The 20,834-nt window shown below is 41.5% G+C and overlaps 3 protein-coding genes across 3 annotated transcripts in view; all 3 read left to right on the forward strand.

The window, feature by feature from the left end:
- The first annotated feature begins 1,101 nt into the window (after positions 1 to 1,101).
- asdurf (ASNSD1 upstream open reading frame) lies at positions 1,102 to 8,449 on the forward strand. The gene is made up of 5 exons (XM_008122178.3): positions 1,102 to 1,658; positions 2,824 to 2,956; positions 5,592 to 5,645; positions 7,067 to 7,142; positions 8,310 to 8,449. The coding sequence occupies exons 1-5, from the start codon at positions 1,351 to 1,353 to the stop codon at positions 8,378 to 8,380; spliced, it is 642 nt and encodes a 213-aa protein (XP_008120385.3). The 5' UTR covers positions 1,102 to 1,350; the 3' UTR covers positions 8,381 to 8,449.
- asnsd1 (asparagine synthetase domain containing 1) lies at positions 8,403 to 20,443 on the forward strand. The gene is made up of 3 exons (XM_016998015.2): positions 8,403 to 9,851; positions 12,388 to 12,569; positions 19,923 to 20,443. Exons 1-3 carry the CDS (start codon positions 8,403 to 8,405, stop codon positions 20,176 to 20,178), a joined length of 1,887 nt encoding a protein of 628 aa, XP_016853504.1. The 3' UTR covers positions 20,179 to 20,443.
- Positions 20,175 to 20,834, forward strand: part of ankar (ankyrin and armadillo repeat containing) — a 75,001-nt gene continuing 74,341 nt past the window's right edge. Inside the window, exon 1 of the mRNA XM_062963617.1 lies at positions 20,175 to 20,309. The gene's annotated coding sequence lies outside the window, so the exon portion shown is untranslated. The remainder of the gene's footprint in view (positions 20,310 to 20,834) is intronic.

Here is a 20,834-nt window from a genome sequence, read left to right on the forward strand (position 1 = left end):
TTTTGTAGTCAGTGTTTTAAATTCATTGTGATATTTTAGTGGTAAATTTGTAAATACAGTACAGTAGAGTCTCACTTATCCAACATAAACGGGCCGGCAGAACGTTGGATAAGCGAATATGTTGGATAATGAGGAATTAAGGATAACCCTATTAAACATCAAATTAAGTTATGATTTTACAAATTAAGCACCAAAACATCATGTTAGACAACAAATTTGTCAGAAAAAGTAGTTCAGTACGCAGTAATGCTATATAGGAATTACTGTATTTATGAATTTGGCACCAAAATATCACGATATATTGAAAGCATTGACTACAAAAATGCGTTGGATAATCCAGAACGTTGGATAAGCGAGTGTTGGATAAGTGAGACTCTACTGTAAATACTACATAGCATTACTGCGCATGGAACTACTTTTTCTGTCAAATTTGTTGTATAATATGATGTTTTGGTGCTTAATTTGTATAACGATTACCTAATTTGATGTTTAATTGGCTTTTCCTGAATCCCTTCTTATTATCTAACATATTCACTTATCCTGCCGGCCTGTTTATGTTGGATAAGTGAGACTCTACTGTATATTTCTAATCTTATATTATCTGCTCAGAACTGGATTATATGAGGCTCCTTCTTCACAGCTGTATAAAATGCACACTGAAGTGGATTATATGGTAGTGTGGAGTCAAGATAATCCAGTGCAAAGCAGATAATATAAGATTATAAATGGGTTATATAGCTGTGTTGAAGGGCCTTGGGTCTACACTGCCATATAATCCAGTGCAAATTAGATAATCTGTGGAAGAAGCCTAAGTGAGGCCTAAATCTGCCTGTCCCCTAACTGAAACCTGGCTGTCCCTTGGTTGCTAGGCAACCAAGTGGGCAGAGATTAGCCCTCTAAACTGGCAGCAATTGGATAAAAAAATTATTGCTCACCCTCTAATTAGGACTTTAGTTTTTCTTCTTTTTGTTGTATCAACCTTGAGGCATGGATGATGGGTTGTGTTGTCAAATTTTGAGGTTGGGGGGCCTGTACTTTTGTTGTTTTGTGAATTGCCGTGATGCCATCACTCTTTTATATATATAGAATATATAGATGTCCTGAAACCTAGTAATGTTGATGATGATGGTGGTGGTGGTGATGTTGAAGTAGTGTGGATCATCACATCAGCTTCAGATGTCTCAAGCTAGTCTGAACATAAAAGATCTGCACTGGAGACATGAATCCAGCTTGACCCCACTTTTAACTGCTATGTCTCAAAGCTATAGGATCCTAATAGTTGCTGTACTTTGGTGAGGAACTAGTTATTTGGACAGAGAAGGCTAAAGGCCTTGTCAAGCTACAACCCCAATGAGCGGAGGCTTCTGGGAGTTGAAGTCCAAAAAAACAAGTGGAGAACTACTGTTTGGGAATCTCTATTCCGATTGTTTGGCGTGCTGCTTGCTCCCGCCTCCCAACTGGCCATTGAGTGGCCCTTCTTCTGCCCGTTTCGTTTCATTGGTTGGGCTACGTGCTCGTCACGCGATTGCGTCCAATCGGAATCACGATGACGGTTCAGACCCGCCCGCTTTCGAACGCGAAGGCCAATCACGTGACCGTTCCCGGAAGAGAAACGCAGAACGCATGGATGTATGGGCAGCGTATGTTCCTGCAAAAGAGTAAGTAAGTCCCATTGATCCCAACCCTTTCGTGGAACTGTAGAGGGAAGGGGACAGATCATTAGTTAAATGTCTTGTTAATAAGAAATAAGGGGATAGGCACCGGAGGATTTCCAAATGCCTTAACACAGTGGTTCTCAACCTGTGGGTCCCCAGGTGTTTTGGCCTACAACTCCCAGGAATCCCAGCTAGTTTACCAGCTGTTAGGATTTCTGGGAGTTAAAGGCCAAAACATCTGGGAACCCACAGGTTGAGAACCACTTACTTAACATATAGAGTTATAAGGCACTTGAGGTAAATCTACACCGTAGCGTTAATACGGTTTCATACCACTTTTAACAGAACTACCATGGCTCAGTGCTATAGAATCGTGAGATTTCTTTGGCAGAGAAGGCTAAAGACCTTATAAAACTACAACTACCAAGATTGCATAGCATTGAGCCATGGCAGTCAGAGTGATGTCAGACTTTGATGTCAAAATAATGTCAAACAAAGCATTCTACAGTGCTTTGCATTCTGGGGACAAAATAAGGCGTTTTCATATATGCGTTTTAATAATACTGTATTATATTTTATCTGTTTTAACCATGTTGCAACCCACCTTGAGCCATGAGGAGAGGCAGTTAACGAATACATTCATTATTATTATGGTTTTATTTTAAGAATTTATTTACTGTATTTTTACCCCACTCTTTCTCAATCCCGAAGGGGACTCAAAACGGATTCCAAATTGGCAATAATTCAGTGCCGCATTAAAACATAAAGCGTATAAAATACACATATATTATGCATTAAAATAATAAAAGCAATAACATATAATCCATTTAAATAAATTGTTAAAAACATATTTTTATTGTTGATATATACACGTAGCCTGAAGGTAATTTTATACACAATATTTTTAATAACTGTGAATGAAACAATGTTTGTGTTCAATGAACCATCAGAAAACAAAGATGTCACTCTCTCAGCCACCTGTCTGCACAGTTTTGTATTTTGGAGCATTTCAGATTTCCAGATAAGGGATGCTCAACCCTTTCCTCACAGCCTCATGAATTTATTTTAGGCTATCTAAATGCATATTGTTGACTTTCTACTATTTGTAGATCTCATGTTTACACTTCTAATTTTTTTTAAGGAGCAGTCATTGATTTTGTGTGCCTAGGAGCCACAGGGTGACTTTGGTCCGTGAGCATCAGGATCTGCATACATTGAAGCCAATGTCAAGCCAGATGCCACAAAGAGAGGAGGAGGGAGAAGGAGCAAAGCTGGGTGACAAAGAGGAGCTGAGCAGGAAGGTCAGTGGGAAAGGGATCATAGAATCATAGATTAATAGATTTGGAATATACCACATGGGCCATCTAGTCCAACCCCCTGTCATGTAGGAAAAGGAGATTCCCCTTAAACTGTGTCATGGCGGTCTCCTTGGGAAATCCTGGGCTCTAGTTTGTTCAAAGGAGAACTCTCCTGATAAAGATCCTAAGGGCCCCTCCCCAAACTGCAAATCCCAGGATCCTGTAAAAGCATCCCATGAAGTGGAATATACTTGTGTGGCATGAAAGGGCCCACTGCATGCATTCTGCGTCTGAATAATTTCTGATGCAAAAAAACCCCTATGAGAGAGTATTGACCTCTGCTGTCAGGACATGGTCAAAGGTATTAGCAGTGAGGGTCTGACACATTTGTATCTTTGACTTGTATGGATCTGATTACACTATGTAATACAATTTTTGTTCCTGGGTTATAAATGATATTTCCTAATTGTTTCTGTCATAAAAACATGGGAAAAGATTTATTAAACTGCAGAGCCTTTATTTTTGTGGGTCATCCTACAGCACATGTTGCTATAGTTTTTCAATGGATATTTCATAGAATCTCAACCAATCCAACATAGTTTGTGGCAGACACAAAAATGAAGTTTCTGGAGTATAACAATGACTTTCAAAGTCAGTATCACACAATTAAACAGCAATAACACTTTCAAACCAGGAACAGATTTTTTTTTCAAATTTTGTTACATGGTGTTATTTATGGATTTGATTTAAAATGTTCTTTCTAGGAATCTAGGTCTTCTAGTGAAGGTCCGACTATAGCTTACTGTCTTAAGACTTCAATCCTGAACATATTGCAGGACAAGCTCCATTGAACACAGTTGGACATATTTTAAAGTAAACATGTATAGGGTTGTGCTTCATGGTAGAAAATGGGTGTCCTCTTAATAGGGTTGTTCTCTCCAACACAAGACGCTATGCAAGTAGATTAAAAAATATTACAACTACAGTATTTAGAAAGTATATTATTATGTTGCATTTGCCCAAATTGCTAGCAGCAATGTAGCCTCATAGCTCCTTCTCACTAGTGCTATAAAGGAAACTCAAAGCATGTCTTCAAATTCAGCCTTCATTCAACTCACCTCCTAGGCATTTGAAGGTCCTTCCACACAACCATATAACCAGAATATCAAGGCAGAAAATCCCACAATATCTACTTTGAACTGGGTTATCTGAGTCCACACTGCCATATATTCTAGTTCAAAGCAGAAAATGTGGGATTTTATTCAGAAATTTGGAATGGGCCTGAGTCAAATTTTGAAAGGGATTTCTTATATCAACTTTAGAGATTGTGCTTCAATCCTACAACTTATATATAACCGATGGGATTCATTGTAATTATTTCATTGGGTTTTTTTTAACTCTAGTTGACTGCTTTTAAAACTAATATGTGGTATGATTCGTATTTTCAGTAATACTGAATACAGTGTTATGTATAAGTGCAGGTTTGGTTCCCTCCATGAATGCCAAAATCCATTATATACAACAGAATAGAAAAATTGTGGCCCTTATAAGACTTGGCAAAATCAAGGTTTGCTTATGGGGTTATTATTTTTTTTAAATGGATGTCTGAATCCGTGGACCAACCCTAGTTTGAAAGAGTTTGCATTTTGTCTGTAGAAGATCAAAAACCTGAACGATCTTGACAGACTAGAGAGATGGGCCGAAACTAACAAAATGAAGTTCAACAAGGACAAATGCAAGATACTTCACTTCGGCAGAAAAAATGGAATGCAAAGATACAGAATGGGGGATGCCTGGCTAGACAGCAGTACATGTGAAAAAGATCTTGGAGTCCTTGTGGACAAGTTAAACATGAGCCAACAATGTGATGCGGCTGCTAAGAAAGCCAACGGGATTCTGGCCTGCATCAATAGGGGAATAGCGTCTAGATCCAGGGAAGTCATGCTCCCCCTCTGTTCTGCCTTGGTCAGACCACACCTGGAATACTGTGTCCAATTTTGGGCACCGCAGTTGAAGGGAGATGTTGACAAGCTGGAAAGCGTCCAGAGGAGGGCGACTAAAATGATTAAGGGTCTGGAGAACAAGCCCTATGAGGAGCAGCTTAAAGAGCTGGGCATGTTTAGCCTGCAGAAGAGAAGGCTGAGAGGAGACATGATAGCCATGTACAAATACGTGAAGGGAAGTCATAGGGAAGAGGGAGCAAGCTTGTTTTCTGCGGCCCTGCAGACTAGGACACGGAACAATGGCTTCAAACTACAGGAAAGGAGATTCCACTTGAACATCAGGAAGAACTTCCTCACTGTGAGAGCTGTTCGACAGTGGAACTCTCTGCCCCGGGCCGTGGTAGAGGCTCCTTCTTTGGAGGCTTTTAAACAGAGGCTGGATGGCCATCTGTCGGGGGTGCTTTGAATGCGATTTCCTGCTTCTTAGCAGGGGGTTGGACTGGATGGCCCATGAGGTCTCTTCCTACTCTACTATTCTATGATTCTATGCATTTCACCAATAGACACTGAAAGTTTGGTTGCCAAACTTTAAGAAGGAATAAACTTATGTTTAATTAATAATTTGAATCATATGTTTCTTTGGGCTAAGGATTGAGTTTCATTGTGAGAAAATTGCTTCTTATTTGGTCTTTCAGATTAAAGAGCAAAAAGTTATAGTTGATGAACTTTCCAACTTGAAAAAGAATCGGGTAAGTCACTTGCATTTGATTATTACTAATCATTGGTGAAAGAAAGCAGATATGTATGGAAGTGGTACCCTAATTAATGTACAACTGCATCAGTTTACAAAGTAAATTGAGTTGTTTTAGCTGTCTCGTGAATTAGGTTCCATTCCAACAGATTCCACCTATGTATTAGGTTTACCAGTTTATTTTAGCTTGAATGTGATGGCTGTTGCTGATGATGAGTACGTATTTACTGAACTTGGTGCACCACTGTGACCTTCTGAACTTGTTCCCGTGTGTGATATTGCACTGATTCAGCAATTACTACATTTCCTCTTGACATATTCTTGTCAGCGGAACTTCTCATAGAACTGAGCTGCAAAGCTGTGAACTGATTCTTCTCATTTTTTCCAACAGTCAGCATTTCATTGGTTTGCTTTAGTTTTGGGGTAGTTTCCCATTTAAAGCGAATAGAAGGTAAAATGATGCACGGAGCATTAACATTCCATATTCCTGAACTTTCATGTGGAGAATTGTGTCCAAGAGAAGAATTAATGATGGGTTGAGATGATGTATAAAAATTCACAACAAACCTGTTTGATTACACTATTTAACGCGATTTTTGTTCCTGGGTTATAAATGTCCTTTCCTAATTGATTCTATCATAAAACATGAGGAAAGTGTATTAAACTGCAAAATTTTTGTTTTTGCAGGACACCCTGCAGCATGTTTTGCTATAGCTTTTCAATGAATATCTCATCGAGTCTCAACCAATTCAATATAGTTTGTGGCAGACACAAAAAGGAAGTTTCCAGAGGTTTCTTTTTCTTGTCAAGAGCGACTTGAGAAACTGCAAGTCACTTCTGGTGTGAGAGAATTGGCCATTTGCAAGGACATTGCCCAGGGGACACCCGGATATTTTGTTGTTTTTAACATCCTTGTGGGAGGCTTCTCTCATGTCCCCGCATGGAGCTGGAGCTGATAGAGGGAACTCATCCACACTCTCCCCGGGTTTGATCCTACCCCAATCTTTACTATCCCCAGTTTCAGCCTTTCCCAGGTTCCAGCCTCTCTTTCCCATTTAATTCTTGTCCCTTTCCCCACCGCAGTTTCCCACCCTCCCAGCCCTTCTTTCTCATTTTTCCCAGTCCCCTTTCCCACCTCAATCTTTCCCACTTTTCCACTTGCCCCTTTCCTACTCCAATCATTCCACCTTACCAGCCCCCTCTTTTGCACCCCAGTCTTGCTTATTTTGCAGTCTTCCTTTCCCAATACCAATCTTTTCCAATTTGGTAAAGCTGGTTTTATTTTTTAACTAACATTTAGAAACTAATTTAGAAAGAAAAATAGGAGAAATAAGAACATTGTTGTTATTACTTATTTATTTTTCTTTCTTTCTGGATGTAGTCTGTTTAAGCTTACTTGCTTCTTTTCCTTTTTTCTAGAAGGTTTACAGGCAACAGCAAAACAGCAACATATTCTTTCTAGCGGACAGAACCCAAACACTATCTGAGTGCAAAAGTATGTTCCTAAATGTGCTTTGTGTTTGTTTGTTTGTTTGTTTATGTATCCAATGTGTCTTTTCCGTCTACCAAGCTGGCAGAACACATTAAAGTTGCCAGGTTTTCAAAATATGTTCTGTAGTTACTAATGCATGTTGCTATGTGAAATTCCAAAAATCAGAAATACAGTGTTCCCTCACTTATCGCTGGGGTTAGATTCCAGGACCATCCACAATAAGTGAAAATCCGCAAAGTAGGGACGCTATATTTATTTTAATATTTATACAATATTTTAGTAGTTATACACTATTTTAAGTCTTTATCAACCAATCGTGTGTTGATAAATCACCTCCTTCTCCTTCCGTTGCCACTTGGACACCTTTTCTCTCCCTTTGGCTTCTCCTTCCTCCCGTCCTTAAGCTGTAAAGTGTATTTTTTATGATTTATAATAGTCTTTTAGAGTTTATTGACAAACCGCGAAACAGTGAATCCGCTAAAAGTGAACCGCGAAGTAGTGAGGGAACACTGTATTTTAAAATTGTGTATGTATAATAGAGTCATACTGTTACTTACATCAAGTGGCTATATCTCTGAAAAGTTTATTTTGTTTATTTCATTTCATTTCATTTCATGTTCCCCTATTTTTTTTTCCCCGTTATGGTACCATAGGCACCTCGCAAATTTATACAAGGATGTTTTTGATACAAATTGCAGTGGGTTTTTTCCATTAAAAACCTTAATCATCTATGCAAAAAAACAGTTTTTATAGAAACAAAAACATATTTATTTATTTGATTAATTATTGTATACATTTTTATCCCATTCTTCTCACCCCAGAGGGGGACTCAGGGTGGTTTCACAACCGGCAGCCATTAGATGCCAAAAACGCAACAGTTATAAAACAATTACAATTAAAACAGATAATCAAGATCATCATCCCACAGCTCTGGCTGTGCTCCAAATATTTATGAGCAGATTAGACTGTCCCTTTCTGTAGCTGTGGTGCCCATCCACTTTCATTGGACACACTGTTCTCTAATTGCTATTACACATTTCTAGATTATGATCCGAGTACCTACACATTGTCACATTTTTAGTGATTGGTCTGCTAGAAGGTGTAGATGCTTAAAGTTCAACACTTCTCTTTATGATAATGTGACTAAAGATGGATTTCACTGTTTTACAGACACGTTAGATGAGTTAAAGAAAGCCCACCAGGAAATGGAAAATTCTGAAAAAACCGGAATCAAGAAGTAGCAAAACCAAACCCCAGTTCAAAATGTGTGGAATCTGCTGTCTGGTTAGCTTGTCTCAACATCCTCCTAATATTTCTCTGTTGAAAGAGGACATTTTATATAATCTTAGAAGGAGAGGGCCTAGCAGTAGCCAAGAACTGGTCAAGACCGTGCCCCACCTTCCGTATCATTGCTTATTTTCTGGCCATGTACTTCACTTAAGGGGGCAGATGACCCCACAGCCTATGGAAGACCCTACAAGTGATAATGTGCTGCTTTGGAATGGAGAGGTTTTCGATGGGATTCCTGTTGAAGCAGAAGAAAATGACACTGACATTATTTTTCATCACCTTTGTTCCTGCAGTAATGATTCAGACATTCTCTCATTGCTGTCTTCCATCCGCGGCCCATGGTCTTTTATTTTTTATCAGGCATGCAAACATTGTTTGTGGTTTGGCAGAGATTTTTTTGGCCGCCGCAGTCTCCTGTGGCAGTTTAATGAGGAGCTGGACAACATCTTGGCCCTCACTTCCGTAAGTGCCATTTCTGACCATCAGTGGAGGGAGGTTCCAGCATCAGGCATCTTCAAAGTGGATCTCCAAGACTGTGCAGCAACGAAAGCTGTGACGCTTTCATTGTATCAATGGAGATATCCTTCTAGAGAGAATCCAAGTGAAGAAGGAGTCTCTGAAAAGGTTTCCACACATTTACCAACTTGTGTGTCTCTGGTAATAAATGAATCCAACTCATTGACAGCTCCTGTTGTTCCTTTGAATAAGGAGGTATGTAATATACCTGAGGAGTTCCAGCTCCTCCATTTCATCAAAAATGTAGATGATATGGAAGTTCTTCAGATGTTTCTTGCTGAACAACACAAGAAGAAACTAGTCCACCAATTCATTGATGTAATGAGTGGAGCAATAAAGAGACGAGTCTTGTGCCTGGTTAGAGATGCTGATCAATTACAAGGAGACGTGTTGGGAGATGTGAGAAAGACTGAAATTGCAATACTTTTTTCTGGAGGCGTTGACTCCATGCTTATAGCTGCCCTTGCAGATAGGCACGTCCCTGTGGAAGAACCCATTGATCTCCTCAATGTGGCCTTTATGGTTCCAGAGCAGGGGAGTCAAAACAGTTCTACAAAGCACAGAAAAGGGAAAAACCAGTTACCACCCAGTCCAGAAGGCTTAAATGTCAATAACATCATGGCTGGCAATTCTGTGCCATCTTTTAACGTGCCCGACAGAATTACAGGCAGAGCAGGACTGGAAGAACTGAAAAATATTAATCCTTCAAGATTATGGAATTTTGTGGAAATCAATGTTACACTTGAGGATTTAAAAGCAATGAGACAACAACATATATGTCACTTGGTTTATCCGTTGGACACAGTTTTGGATGATAGCATTGGTTGTGCTGTGTGGTTTGCTTCCAGAGGAAAAGGTCTACTTACTAATCAAGGAGATAAAAGGCCATATCAAAGTCCTGCAAAGGTACAGAGTTTTCTGTTGACTTGTTTGTATTTGTTTATTCAGTTTATATCTCTCCAAATGTGGGATCCTGGAAAGTTTACAACTTGTAACTGATATCTCTCACACACACCTATGTTAACCCTGTGGTTTTAGTTTTATTATTTAAAAACCTTTAGACCTTGTCTTAAGCTTGAAGGGATTTCAAAACAGTGTGTTTGTATGTGTATGTTTATGAATGACACGGTTTCAAATTGTAGGCCAAAGGGAATATTTATATCTATCTATCTAATTAATGACTGTTCTCAGGCCTACAATCTGAAACCTCTTTCAAGCCTCTTTAGGCAATGAAAGCTGTACAGAGAAAGTATACTTCCTCTGTGTTGTCGAAGGCTTTCATGGCTGGAATCACTGGGTTGCTGTGAGTTTTTCGGGCTGTATGGCCATGTTCCAGAAGTATTCTCTCCTAATGTTTTGCCCACATCTATGGTAGGCATCCTCAGAGGCAAGTGTGTTCTGTTTGAGAACTGTGTTTCTGTTTGAAACCACAGAAATGCTGGACCACTCCAACAAACACCATGTCAGACTAGACAGAGAAGCCATTAAAATCCACCAGCATGTGGACAATTTCAACAGAAAGGAGGAAACCATGAAAATGAACAAAATCTGGCTACCAGTATTTAAAAACTTTAAAATCAGGACAGTAAATAAAGAATAACATTCTGAAAACAGGGGAATGCCATACAGAAAACAATCAGGGCCAGCTAACACCTCCCAACAAAGGATTGCTCCAAGCAAGAAGCAGCCAGGCTTTAAAAATGCAAGGCTATTCAATTCTAATCAAGGTGGCCAATTGCAACATTCACACTTGCCTCAAATAGACAAGTGTTATTTCTCCCACCCTGGACATTATTCCACAGATATATAAATCCCACTTGCCTAGTTTCCAACAGACCTCACAACTTTTGAGGATGCCTGCCACAGATGTGGACAAAACGTCAGGAAAGAATGCTTCTGGAACATGGCCCGGAAAACTCACAGCAATCCAGTAATTCTGGCCATGAAAGTCTTTGACAACACTTCCTCTATTCAGACCTGATTTGATTCTTCAGGTTGCACTTGCAATTGCTTTTAATTGTCTTTCACCTAGGAGTACTGGTGTTAATGCACAATTTCCTCTTTGATATTCTAAAAGTCAGTGCCTTGAGCAAGCACCCTTCATTTGGTGTTCATTTCATAACTTTGTCACTTAATTTGAATTAAAAACTTTGCTATAGTTCTATTACGAGTTTGGTGTCTGTTTTTAGTTTTAAAATATTCTTATTTGAATATAAGGTAATAGTTAATTGGAAAGCCATTGAGCCATATAAAGCCAGTATTGTAAAAGTTAATGTTAAAGTAAAAATAATGTTAAATAAATGTTTAGGATTTAGTCCCTCTAAACCAGTGGTTCCCAATTTTGTTTTTGACCAGGGATCACTTGACCAGGGACCACTCTTCAACATTAGTACCAAAAGAGTCACAATTCAGAAAATTGCATTGGATAGACCACATCAGCTCTAGTTTCTGATACAGAACATATGCCATCCAGTAGTCGCCATCTGCTCACCCACAGAAAACCATATTTAATACAGTAGAGTCTCACTTATCCAAGACTCGCTTATCCAAGTTTCTGGATTATCCAAGCCATTTTTGTAGTCAATGTTTTCAATATATCGTGATATTTTGGTGCTAAATTGATAAATACAGTAATTACTACGTAGCATTACTGCGTATTGAACTACTTTTTCTGCCAAATTTGTTGTCTAACATGATGTTTTGGTGCTTAATTTGTAAAATCATAACCTAATTTGGATGTTTAATAGGCTTTTCCTTAATCCCTCCTTATTATCCAAGATATTTGCTTATCCAAGCTTCTGCCAACCCATTTAGCTTGGATAAGTGAGCCTCTACTGTAGTAATCTAGAGCTGATGTGGCCTATCCAAATGCAATGGTCAGCTCTGCGGAAAGGAGTTGAAATAAAATTAATAAAATTAATAAAGAGAAAGGAGGTTCGTGGACTGGATTTTCGCTTTCGGCCCACAGGTTGAGAATCACTGCTATAAACTATTCAATATAGTATTTCGAAAACAACAGATGAATAGTTAAATAGATAGGTTCACAATTTGGAGATGTTTCTTTTGTCTGGACTTCAGTTTCCAGAAGGCCACATCTACAGGGGCATTGGGAGTTGTAATTACAAAAAATTTTTTTTATCTAAGCTCTGTTCCAATGCTAAGGTAGTCTTTTCTCTTGTTATCACTTTTCCCCAGGTATTTGTATAGGTTTACTTGTTCATCCTTGGTGTGTTATTCCCGTTATTCATTCTGCTGGATGGAGGGGAGCATGATTTTAAGATGATACTCTGGATGGACACTTTCAGTAACTTTGCAGAGTTTTAAGAAATGCATTTCTTATTTATTCTGATTTTCTATTTTGGTAAATTCTTTCAGGACTGCTTTGGGTTTTGGAAGTGATATATACATTTTATACCTGAAACTAACCTGTGCTCAATTACAGATTGTACTTACTGGGATTGGGGCCGATGAGCAGCTTGCTGGCTACTCCAGGCACCGTGTTTGCTTTGAAAAACATGGTCTGGAAGGGTTGAACGAAGAACTAGGAATGGAACTGGGACGTATCTCTTCAAGAAATCTTGGACGAGATGATAGAGTTATTGGGGATCATGGCAAAGAAGCTAGGTAAGGAGAAATGTAGGTTAAAGAAAGATTTCTCTTTCTGGGAAATGGTACAAGTTCAGATTTTTTTTTGTTCTTTATTGATAATAATAATAATAATAATAATAATAATAATAATAATAATAATAATAATAATAATTTTATTCTTATATCCCGCCCCATCTCCCCGGAGGGACTCGGGGCGGCTTACATGGGGCCATGCCCAGACACGACAGCACAAATCAGATAAAACATTAAACCGAGCAGTAAAACTTCAACATGATTAAAAACAGTCATAAAAGTCAATATACACAATAATATTAAGATCCCGATTTGGGTCAAAAGATCCAGGCCAAGGTGCAAAGCAATATCAAGTTGTTGTCGAAGGCTTTCATGGCCAGAATCACAGGGTTGTTGTATGTCTTTCGGGCTGTGTGGCCATGTTCCAGAAGCATTCTCTCCTGACGTTTCGCCCACATCTATGGCAGGCATCCTCAGAGGTTGTGAGGTATGGATAAACTAAGTCAGGAAAGGAAAGAATATATATCTGTGTAGAGTCCAAGGTGTGGCAAGAGTTCTTTGTCACTGGGAGCCAGCATTAATGTTTCAGTTAATCACCCTAATTGGCACTGGAAATGTTTTGTCCCTTGCCTGGGGGCATCCTTTGTTCAGTCAAGTCCTCATTGTGTTGGTTCCCATCTACTGTTTTGATTTTGGAGTTTTGTAATACTGGTAGCCAGATTTTGTTCATTTTCATGGTTTCTTCCTTTCTGTTGAAGTTGTCCACATGCTTGTGGATTTCAATGGCTTCTCTGTGTAGTCTGACATGATAGTTGTTAGAATGGTCCAGCATTTTTGTGTTCTCAAATAGTATTCTGTGTCCAGGCTGGTTCATCAAATGCACTGCTATGGCTGATTTCTCTGGTTGAATTAGTCTGCAGTGCCTTTCATGTTCTTTGACTCTTGTTTGGGCGCTGCGTTTGGTGGTCCCTATGTAGACTTGTCCACAGCTGCATGGTATCCGGTAGACTCCTGCAGAAGAGAGAGGATCCCTCTTGTCCTTCGCTGACCGTAGCATTTGTTGGATTTTCTTCGTGGGTCTGTAGATAGTTTGTAGGTTGTGCTTCTTCATCAGCTTCCCTATGCGGTCAGTAGTTCCCTTGATGTATGGTAAGAACACCTTTCCTCTGGGTGGATCTTTGTCTTGACTCTCATGGCTTGTTCTTGGCCTTGCAGCTCTTCTGATGTCTGTGGTGGAGTATCCATTGGCCTGTAGAGCCCAGTTTAGGTGGTTGAGTTCACCTTGGAGGAGGTGAGGTTCGCAGATTCTTTGTGCACGGTCTGTCAGGGCTTTGATTGTGCTCCTTTTTTGACTTGGGTGATGGTTGGAGTTTTTATGAAGGTATCTATCTGTATGTGTAGGTTTTCTGTAAACTGTGTGGCCCAATTGTTGATTGGGTTTGCGGATGACCAGAACATCTAGAAATGGCAGTTTTCCTTCCTTTTCTTTTTCCATGGTGAATTGGATGTTTGGGTGGATGCTGTTAAGATGGTCCAGGAACTTGCTGAGTTCTTCCTCTCCATGGCTCCAAATTGTGAAGGTGTCATCTACGTATCTGAACCAAACAGTTGGCTTTTTTGGTGCTGTTTCTAGGGCCTGTTTTTCAAAGTATTCCATATAGAAATTTGCTACTACTGGGCTGAGAGGGCTCCCCATGGCCACTCCATCCTTCTGTTCATAGAATCCAGTGTCCCACTGAAAGTAGCTAGTGGTGAGGCAATGGTGAAACAGGGCTGTGATGTCTTCTGGGAAGTTTTGTTTGATTAGTGTGAGGGTGTCAGCTACTGGGACTTTGGTAAAAAGGGACACCACATCAAAGCTGATCAGGATGTCCTTGGTGCTTAGATTGAGGTTGCTGATCTTTTCTATAAAGTGTGTAGAGTCCTTGATATAATGTGCAGTGAGCCCAATGTGGGTTTGTAGCTGTGTAGCCAGAAATTTTGCCAGGTTGTAAGTCGGCGATCCAATGGCACTTACAATGGGTCTGAGTGGGATGGAGTCCTTGTGGATTTTGGGGAGTCCGTAAAGCCTGGGTGGGAGGGCTTCTGATTTGCACAGCTGTTGGCGTATGTCAAAGTTAATGGAGGAGTTCTTGATTAGAGTGTTAGTTTTTCTGGTGATTTTGTTAGTGGGGTCTTGTTTCAGTTTCTTGTAAATTGTGGGATCTAGAAGTTGTCTGATTTTTTCTTTGTATTGTTTTGTTTCCATGATTACTGTGGCATTCCCCTTGTCAGCTGGAAGAATGATGATTTCAGGATCTGAGTTGAGATCTTTGATGGCCTGTCTTTCTTTTCTCGTTATGTTGCTGGGGGGGAGTTTTGCATTTCTCAGGATCCTTGCTTTCTGGCTACACAGCTACAAACCCACATTGGGCTCACTGCACATTATATCAAGGACTCTACACACTTTATAGAAAAGATCAGCAACCTCAATCTAAGCACCAAGGACATCCTGATCAGCTTTGATGTGGTGTCCCTTTTTACCAAAGTCCCAGTAGCTGACACCCTCACACTAATCAAACAAAACTTCCCAGAAGACATCACAGCCCTGTTTCACCATTGCCTCACCACTAGCTACTTTCAGTGGGACACTGGATTCTATGAACAGAAGGATGGAGTGGCCATGGGGAGCCCTCTCAGCCCAGTAGTAGCAAATTTCTATATGGAATACTTTGAAAAACAGGCCCTAGAAACAGCACCAAAAAAGCCAACTGTTTGGTTCAGATACGTAGATGACACCTTCACAATTTGGAGCCATGGAGAGGAAGAACTCAGCAAGTTCCTGGACCATCTTAACAGCATCCACCCAAACATCCAATTCACCATGGAAAAAGAAAAGGAAGGAAAACTGCCATTTCTAGATGTTCTGGTCATCCGCAAACCCAATCAACAATTGGGCCACACAGTTTACAGAAAACCTACACATACAGATAGATACCTTCATAAAAACTCCAACCATCACCCAAGTCAAAAAAGGAGCACAATCAAAGCCCTGACAGACCGTGCACAAAGAATCTGCGAACCTCACCTCCTCCAAGGTGAACTCAACCACCTAAACTGGGCTCTACAGGCCAATGGATACTCCACCACAGACATCAGAAGAGCTGCAAGGCCAAGAACAAGCCATGAGAGTCAAGACAAAGATCCACCCAGAGGAAAGGTGTTCTTACCATACATCAAGGGAACTACTGACCGCATAGGGAAGCTGATGAAGAAGCACAACCTACAAACTATCTACAGACCCACGAAGAAAATCCAACAAATGCTACGGTCAGCGAAGGACAAGAGGGATCCTCTCTCTTCTGCAGGAGTCTACCGGATACCATGCAGCTGTGGACAAGTCTACATAGGGACCACCAAACGCAGCGCCCAAACAAGAGTCAAAGAACATGAAAGGCACTGCAGACTAATTCAACCAGAGAAATCAGCCATAGCAGAGCATTTGATGAACCAGCCTGGACACAGAATACTATTTGAGAACACAAAAATGCTGGACCATTCTAACAACTATCATGTCAGACTACACAGAGAAGCCATTGAAATCCACAAGCATGTGGACAACTTCAACAGAAAGGAAGAAACCATGAAAATGAACAAAATCTGGCTACCAGTATTACAAAACTCCAAAATCAAAACAGTAGATGGGAACCAACACAATGAGGACTTGACTGAACAAAGGATGCCCCCAGGCAAGGGACAAAACATTTCCAGTGCCAATTAGGGTGATTAACTGAAACATTAATGCTGGCTCCCAGTGACAAAGAACTCTTGCCACACCTTGGACTCTACACAGATATATATTCTTTCCTTTCCTGACTTAGTTTATCCATACCTCACAACCTCTGAGGATGCCTGCCATAGATGTGGGCGAAACGTCAGGAGAGAATGCTTCTGGAACATGGCCACACAGCCCGAAAGACATACAACAACCCAATATCAAGTTATCAGGGAGGGATAATTATGCAGCAGGTGTAATACTTAAAGTGCTGAATGAATCCTAAAAACAATCCAGAGGGTCTACTGCTTAATAGGTAAATAACATGATCCCACAAGGATCAGTCAACGAAGGCCTTCTGGAATAGCCAAGTTTTCAGGCTCTTCCTGAATGAGAGTAGGGTAGGGGCCTGCCTAATCTCCCTGGGGAGCGAGTTCCACAGCCGGGGGGCCACGGCGGAGAAGGCCCTCTCCCTCGTCCCCACCAACCGCAACTGCGAAGTTGGTGGAAGCGAGAGGAGGGCCTCCCCCGACGAGCGAAGAGGTCGTGCGGGTTCATAGGGGGAAATGCGGTCTCGAAGGTAGGTGGGTCCCAAACCGTTAAGGGCTTTGTAGGTGATAACCTGCACCTTGAATTGGGCTCGGAAAATAAATGGCAGCCAGTGGAGCTCTTTAAACAGCGGCGTTGAGCGCGTCCTGTAATCTGCCCCAGTTAGAAACCTGGCTGCCGATCGTTGTACTAGTTGTAGTTTCCGAGCCGTCTTCAAAGGCAGCCCCACGTAGAGCGCATTGCAGTAATCCAGTCTAGAGGTAACTAAGGCGTGGACCACCATGGTCAGATCTGACTTCTCGAGGTATGGTTGCAGCTGGCGCACAAGTTTTAGTTGTGCAAAGGCCCTCCCAGCCACGGCCAACACCTGGGCCTCAAGTGTCAGCGCAGAGTCCAGGAGGACCCCCAAGCTGCGGACCTGCGCCTTCAGGGGGAGTGCAACCCCGTCAAGCACAGGTTGCCACCCAATACCCCGATCAGACGTACGACTGACCTGGAGGACCTCTGTCTTGTCAGGATTGAGCCTCAGCTTGTTCGCCCTCATCCAGGCCAATACAGCGGCCAGACACTGGTCCAGTATCCGAGGGGCTTCCTTGGAATTAGGTGGAAAGGAGTAGTAGAGTTGGGTGTCATCCGCGTAGAGATGGCACCGCACTCCAAAACTCCGGATGACCTCACCCAGCGGTTTCATGTAGATATTAAAAAGCATGGGGGACAAAATGGAACCTTGCGGGACCCCACAGGTCAATGGCCAGGGGTCCGAGCAGGTGTCCCCCAGCTTCACCAACTGGGAACGGCCCTCTAGGAAGGACTGGAGCCACTGCAGAACAGTACCCCCAAGGCCCATCCCGGAGAGACGTCCCAGAAGGATACCATGGTCGATGGTATCGAAAGCCGCTGAGATGTCCAAGAGAACCAGCAGGGTCACACTCCCCCTGTCCAGCTCTCTGCGGAGGTCATCCACCAAGGCGACCAAAGCCGTCTCGGTACTGTAGCCAGGTCTGAAACCAGACTGCGATTGGTCCAGAAAATCCGTATCTTCCAAGAATCCCTGGAGCTGGGAAGCAACCACCCGCTCCAAGACCTTGCCCAAGAATGGAAGGTTAGAGATTGGTCTGTAGTTACTGAGGTTAGCCGGATCCAAGGAGGCTTTCTTCAAAACAGGCCTCACCACAGCTTGTTTTAGGCCAGATGGAAATATGCCCTGCTCCAAAGAGGCATTGATTATTCTCACAAACCAATCAACTAGCCCTCCACTGGCTTGTTTTAAGAGCCAAGATGGGCAAGGGTCAAGGGCACAGGTGGTCGCCCTCACCGCTCCAAGAATCTTGTCCACATCATCAGGCTGCACAAGCCGAAACGAATCCCACAAGATCGAACAGACAGATGCCTCGGTTACCTCACCTGGCAATGCATCAAGGCCGGCGTCTAAGTCGGAATTGATGACATTGGAACACATGGGTACAAAATATACATTAATTCCATGGGAATGTGTGGCAACTTTTCACACTATTTTTTGAAGAAAAGCCAGTTGGAAAATCATATTGCACCAAGATTTTTTTCCTGTCTGTTACATTAGTTTGTCAACTTTACTGAGGAGCTCACAGTTGAGAAAGCGTTTCTGTGTACATTGCACATATGTGTAACATGACTTTCAATTTAAACCAGAGATGGGCTCCCTCAGTGTGTTTCAGGACTAGTTGTTTAGTACCTAAGGCCTCTATGGACCACTCCAGCACCTTCTAGCAAAATCAAAAGTAATCAAAAGGTTTGGAGTCTAAAACAAGGTTTTTGGGAGGTGGGTGTGTATGTTAGAGTGCCTGTTTTAGAAGAGAATAACATGCCCCAAGATACCTGGAAATGTGATTCTTGTAATTTTTTTAATGAGAAGGAGCTTTGGAAGTGCACAGATCACTTAGGCCCCTTCTACACTGCCATATAATCTGTATTATCAAAGCAGATAATCCACATTATCTGCTTTGAACTGGATTATATGAGTCTACCCTGCCATATAATCCAGTTAAGAGCAGATAATCTGGATTTTATATAGCAGTGTAGAAGGGGCTTTAGTTTCCACCTAAATATAAAAGCATCTTCTCACCATTATCTCTAGTGTGGAAGCCACAAACGCAAAGTTAGCAGACCAATATGATATGTACAACATAATATACACAACTTATAGCACAGCGTTATGAAACAGCTAGTGCTCGTTACATGCAAACACACTCTTACAGTTTCATTTTTAGAGTGAGGTTGGCATGTTATTTCTGTGTTGGGTTCTCCTACTTGCCAAGTTCAATTGTGGTATGTTGTGATATCCTCCTTTTCTGCACCTCCTGCCAGCCAATTAGATGCAGCAAAGCCAGGGAATATCAGGGACATCATGTCATGGAGAAAGTGATTGTGGGTGGAAAGGTGCAGCTCACCAGATATTGTTAGATTTTAGTGCCTATAATCTTGCCATTGGCTGTGCTGGCATTGTCTGATGGGATTTGCAGCCCAAGAACGTGATTGTTCCAACCAAGAAGTGCAGAGATATGGATGATTGGAAGTTCACAGACCAAATGTAATCTGAAAAATAGTAAAGGTAAAGGTTTTCCCCTGACATTAAATCTAGTTGTGTCCGACTAGGGGATTGGTGCTCATCTCCATTTCTAAGCTGAAGAGCCGGCATTGTCCGTAAGCACCTCCAAAGTCATGTGGCCGGCATGACTGCATGGAGTGCCGTTACCTTCTTGCCAGAGCAGTACCTATTCATTTACTCACATTTGTATGTTTTGAACTGCTAGGTTGACAGATGCTGGGGCTAACAGCAGGATCTCACCCCGCTCCCCAGGTTCAAACCACCAACCTTTCGGTCAGCAAATTCAGCAGCTCAGTGGTTTAACCTACTGTGCCACCAGTTGCTCCAGGAATTTATAGAAACTGAAGATGTAATTCTGTGAAGAGTGCAAAAAAACAAAGACATGATACCTATCAATATCAAAATTAGGGGGTTTTGAAACATTTTTCTCATGTGTTTTTAAAAATCTGTCTTTCTTTTTTAACTTCAGATTTCCCTTCCTTGATGAAGACGTCGTATCCTTTCTTAACTCTCTCCCTGTTTGGGAGAAAGCAAACTTAGCTGTTCGTCGAGGCATTGGAGAGAAACTGCTTTTGCGCCTGGCCGCTGCAGAGCTTGGCCTGACCGCCTCTTCAGTTCTACCAAAGAGGGCCATGCAGTTTGGCTCCAGGATCGCAAAGATGGAGAACAGAAACGAAAAAGCATCTGACAAATGCACAAGGCTCCAGACGCTTTCAATTGAGTAGCTGCATCCAGGGTTGAAGAATACCTTTCAAAAAATGATTACACATTCGACAAAATCAAGGGTGCTCCATAGTGGTTCTATGCAGTTATTTTGGAATAAGCAACTTTCCCCTGGAAAACAACCCAACGGAAGGTAACAGCGAAGTTTCAATGATTTTAGTAAAACTCAATCATTACTACACGGACTTTGTTATCCCAACTATGTTTAGTAATATATCTCTATGTCATGTACATAAAGCAAAATAAATATGTAGGTTTTATATAATATTTCAGAGTTTGTCTGTTCTTTGGTAGAATATTTTAGCACCAGGCTTTACAGCAGTGGTTCTCAACCTGGGGTCCTTAGATATTTTTGGCCTACAACTTCCAGAAATCTCAGCCAGTTAATAACAACAACAACAACACTTCATTTATATTCCTCCCAATCTCCCCAAGGGGACTCAGGGTGGATCACAGTACACATACACGGCAAACATTCAATGTCATCTGGAGACAGGACAGAACAGAATAAGACAAACAGAAGGAGGTATGTAGTCTTGAAGTCTGGTTTTTTGGTGCCTTGGAGTTGAAGGCCCAAAACATCTGGGGACCCCAGGTTGAGAACCACTGCTTTACATGAATTGGCATCAAAACAGACACTAACTATTCCTTTTTTCAG

Source organism: Anolis carolinensis, chromosome 1, assembly GCF_035594765.1.
Source record: "Anolis carolinensis isolate JA03-04 chromosome 1, rAnoCar3.1.pri, whole genome shotgun sequence".
NCBI lineage: Eukaryota > Metazoa > Chordata > Lepidosauria > Squamata > Dactyloidae > Anolis > Anolis carolinensis.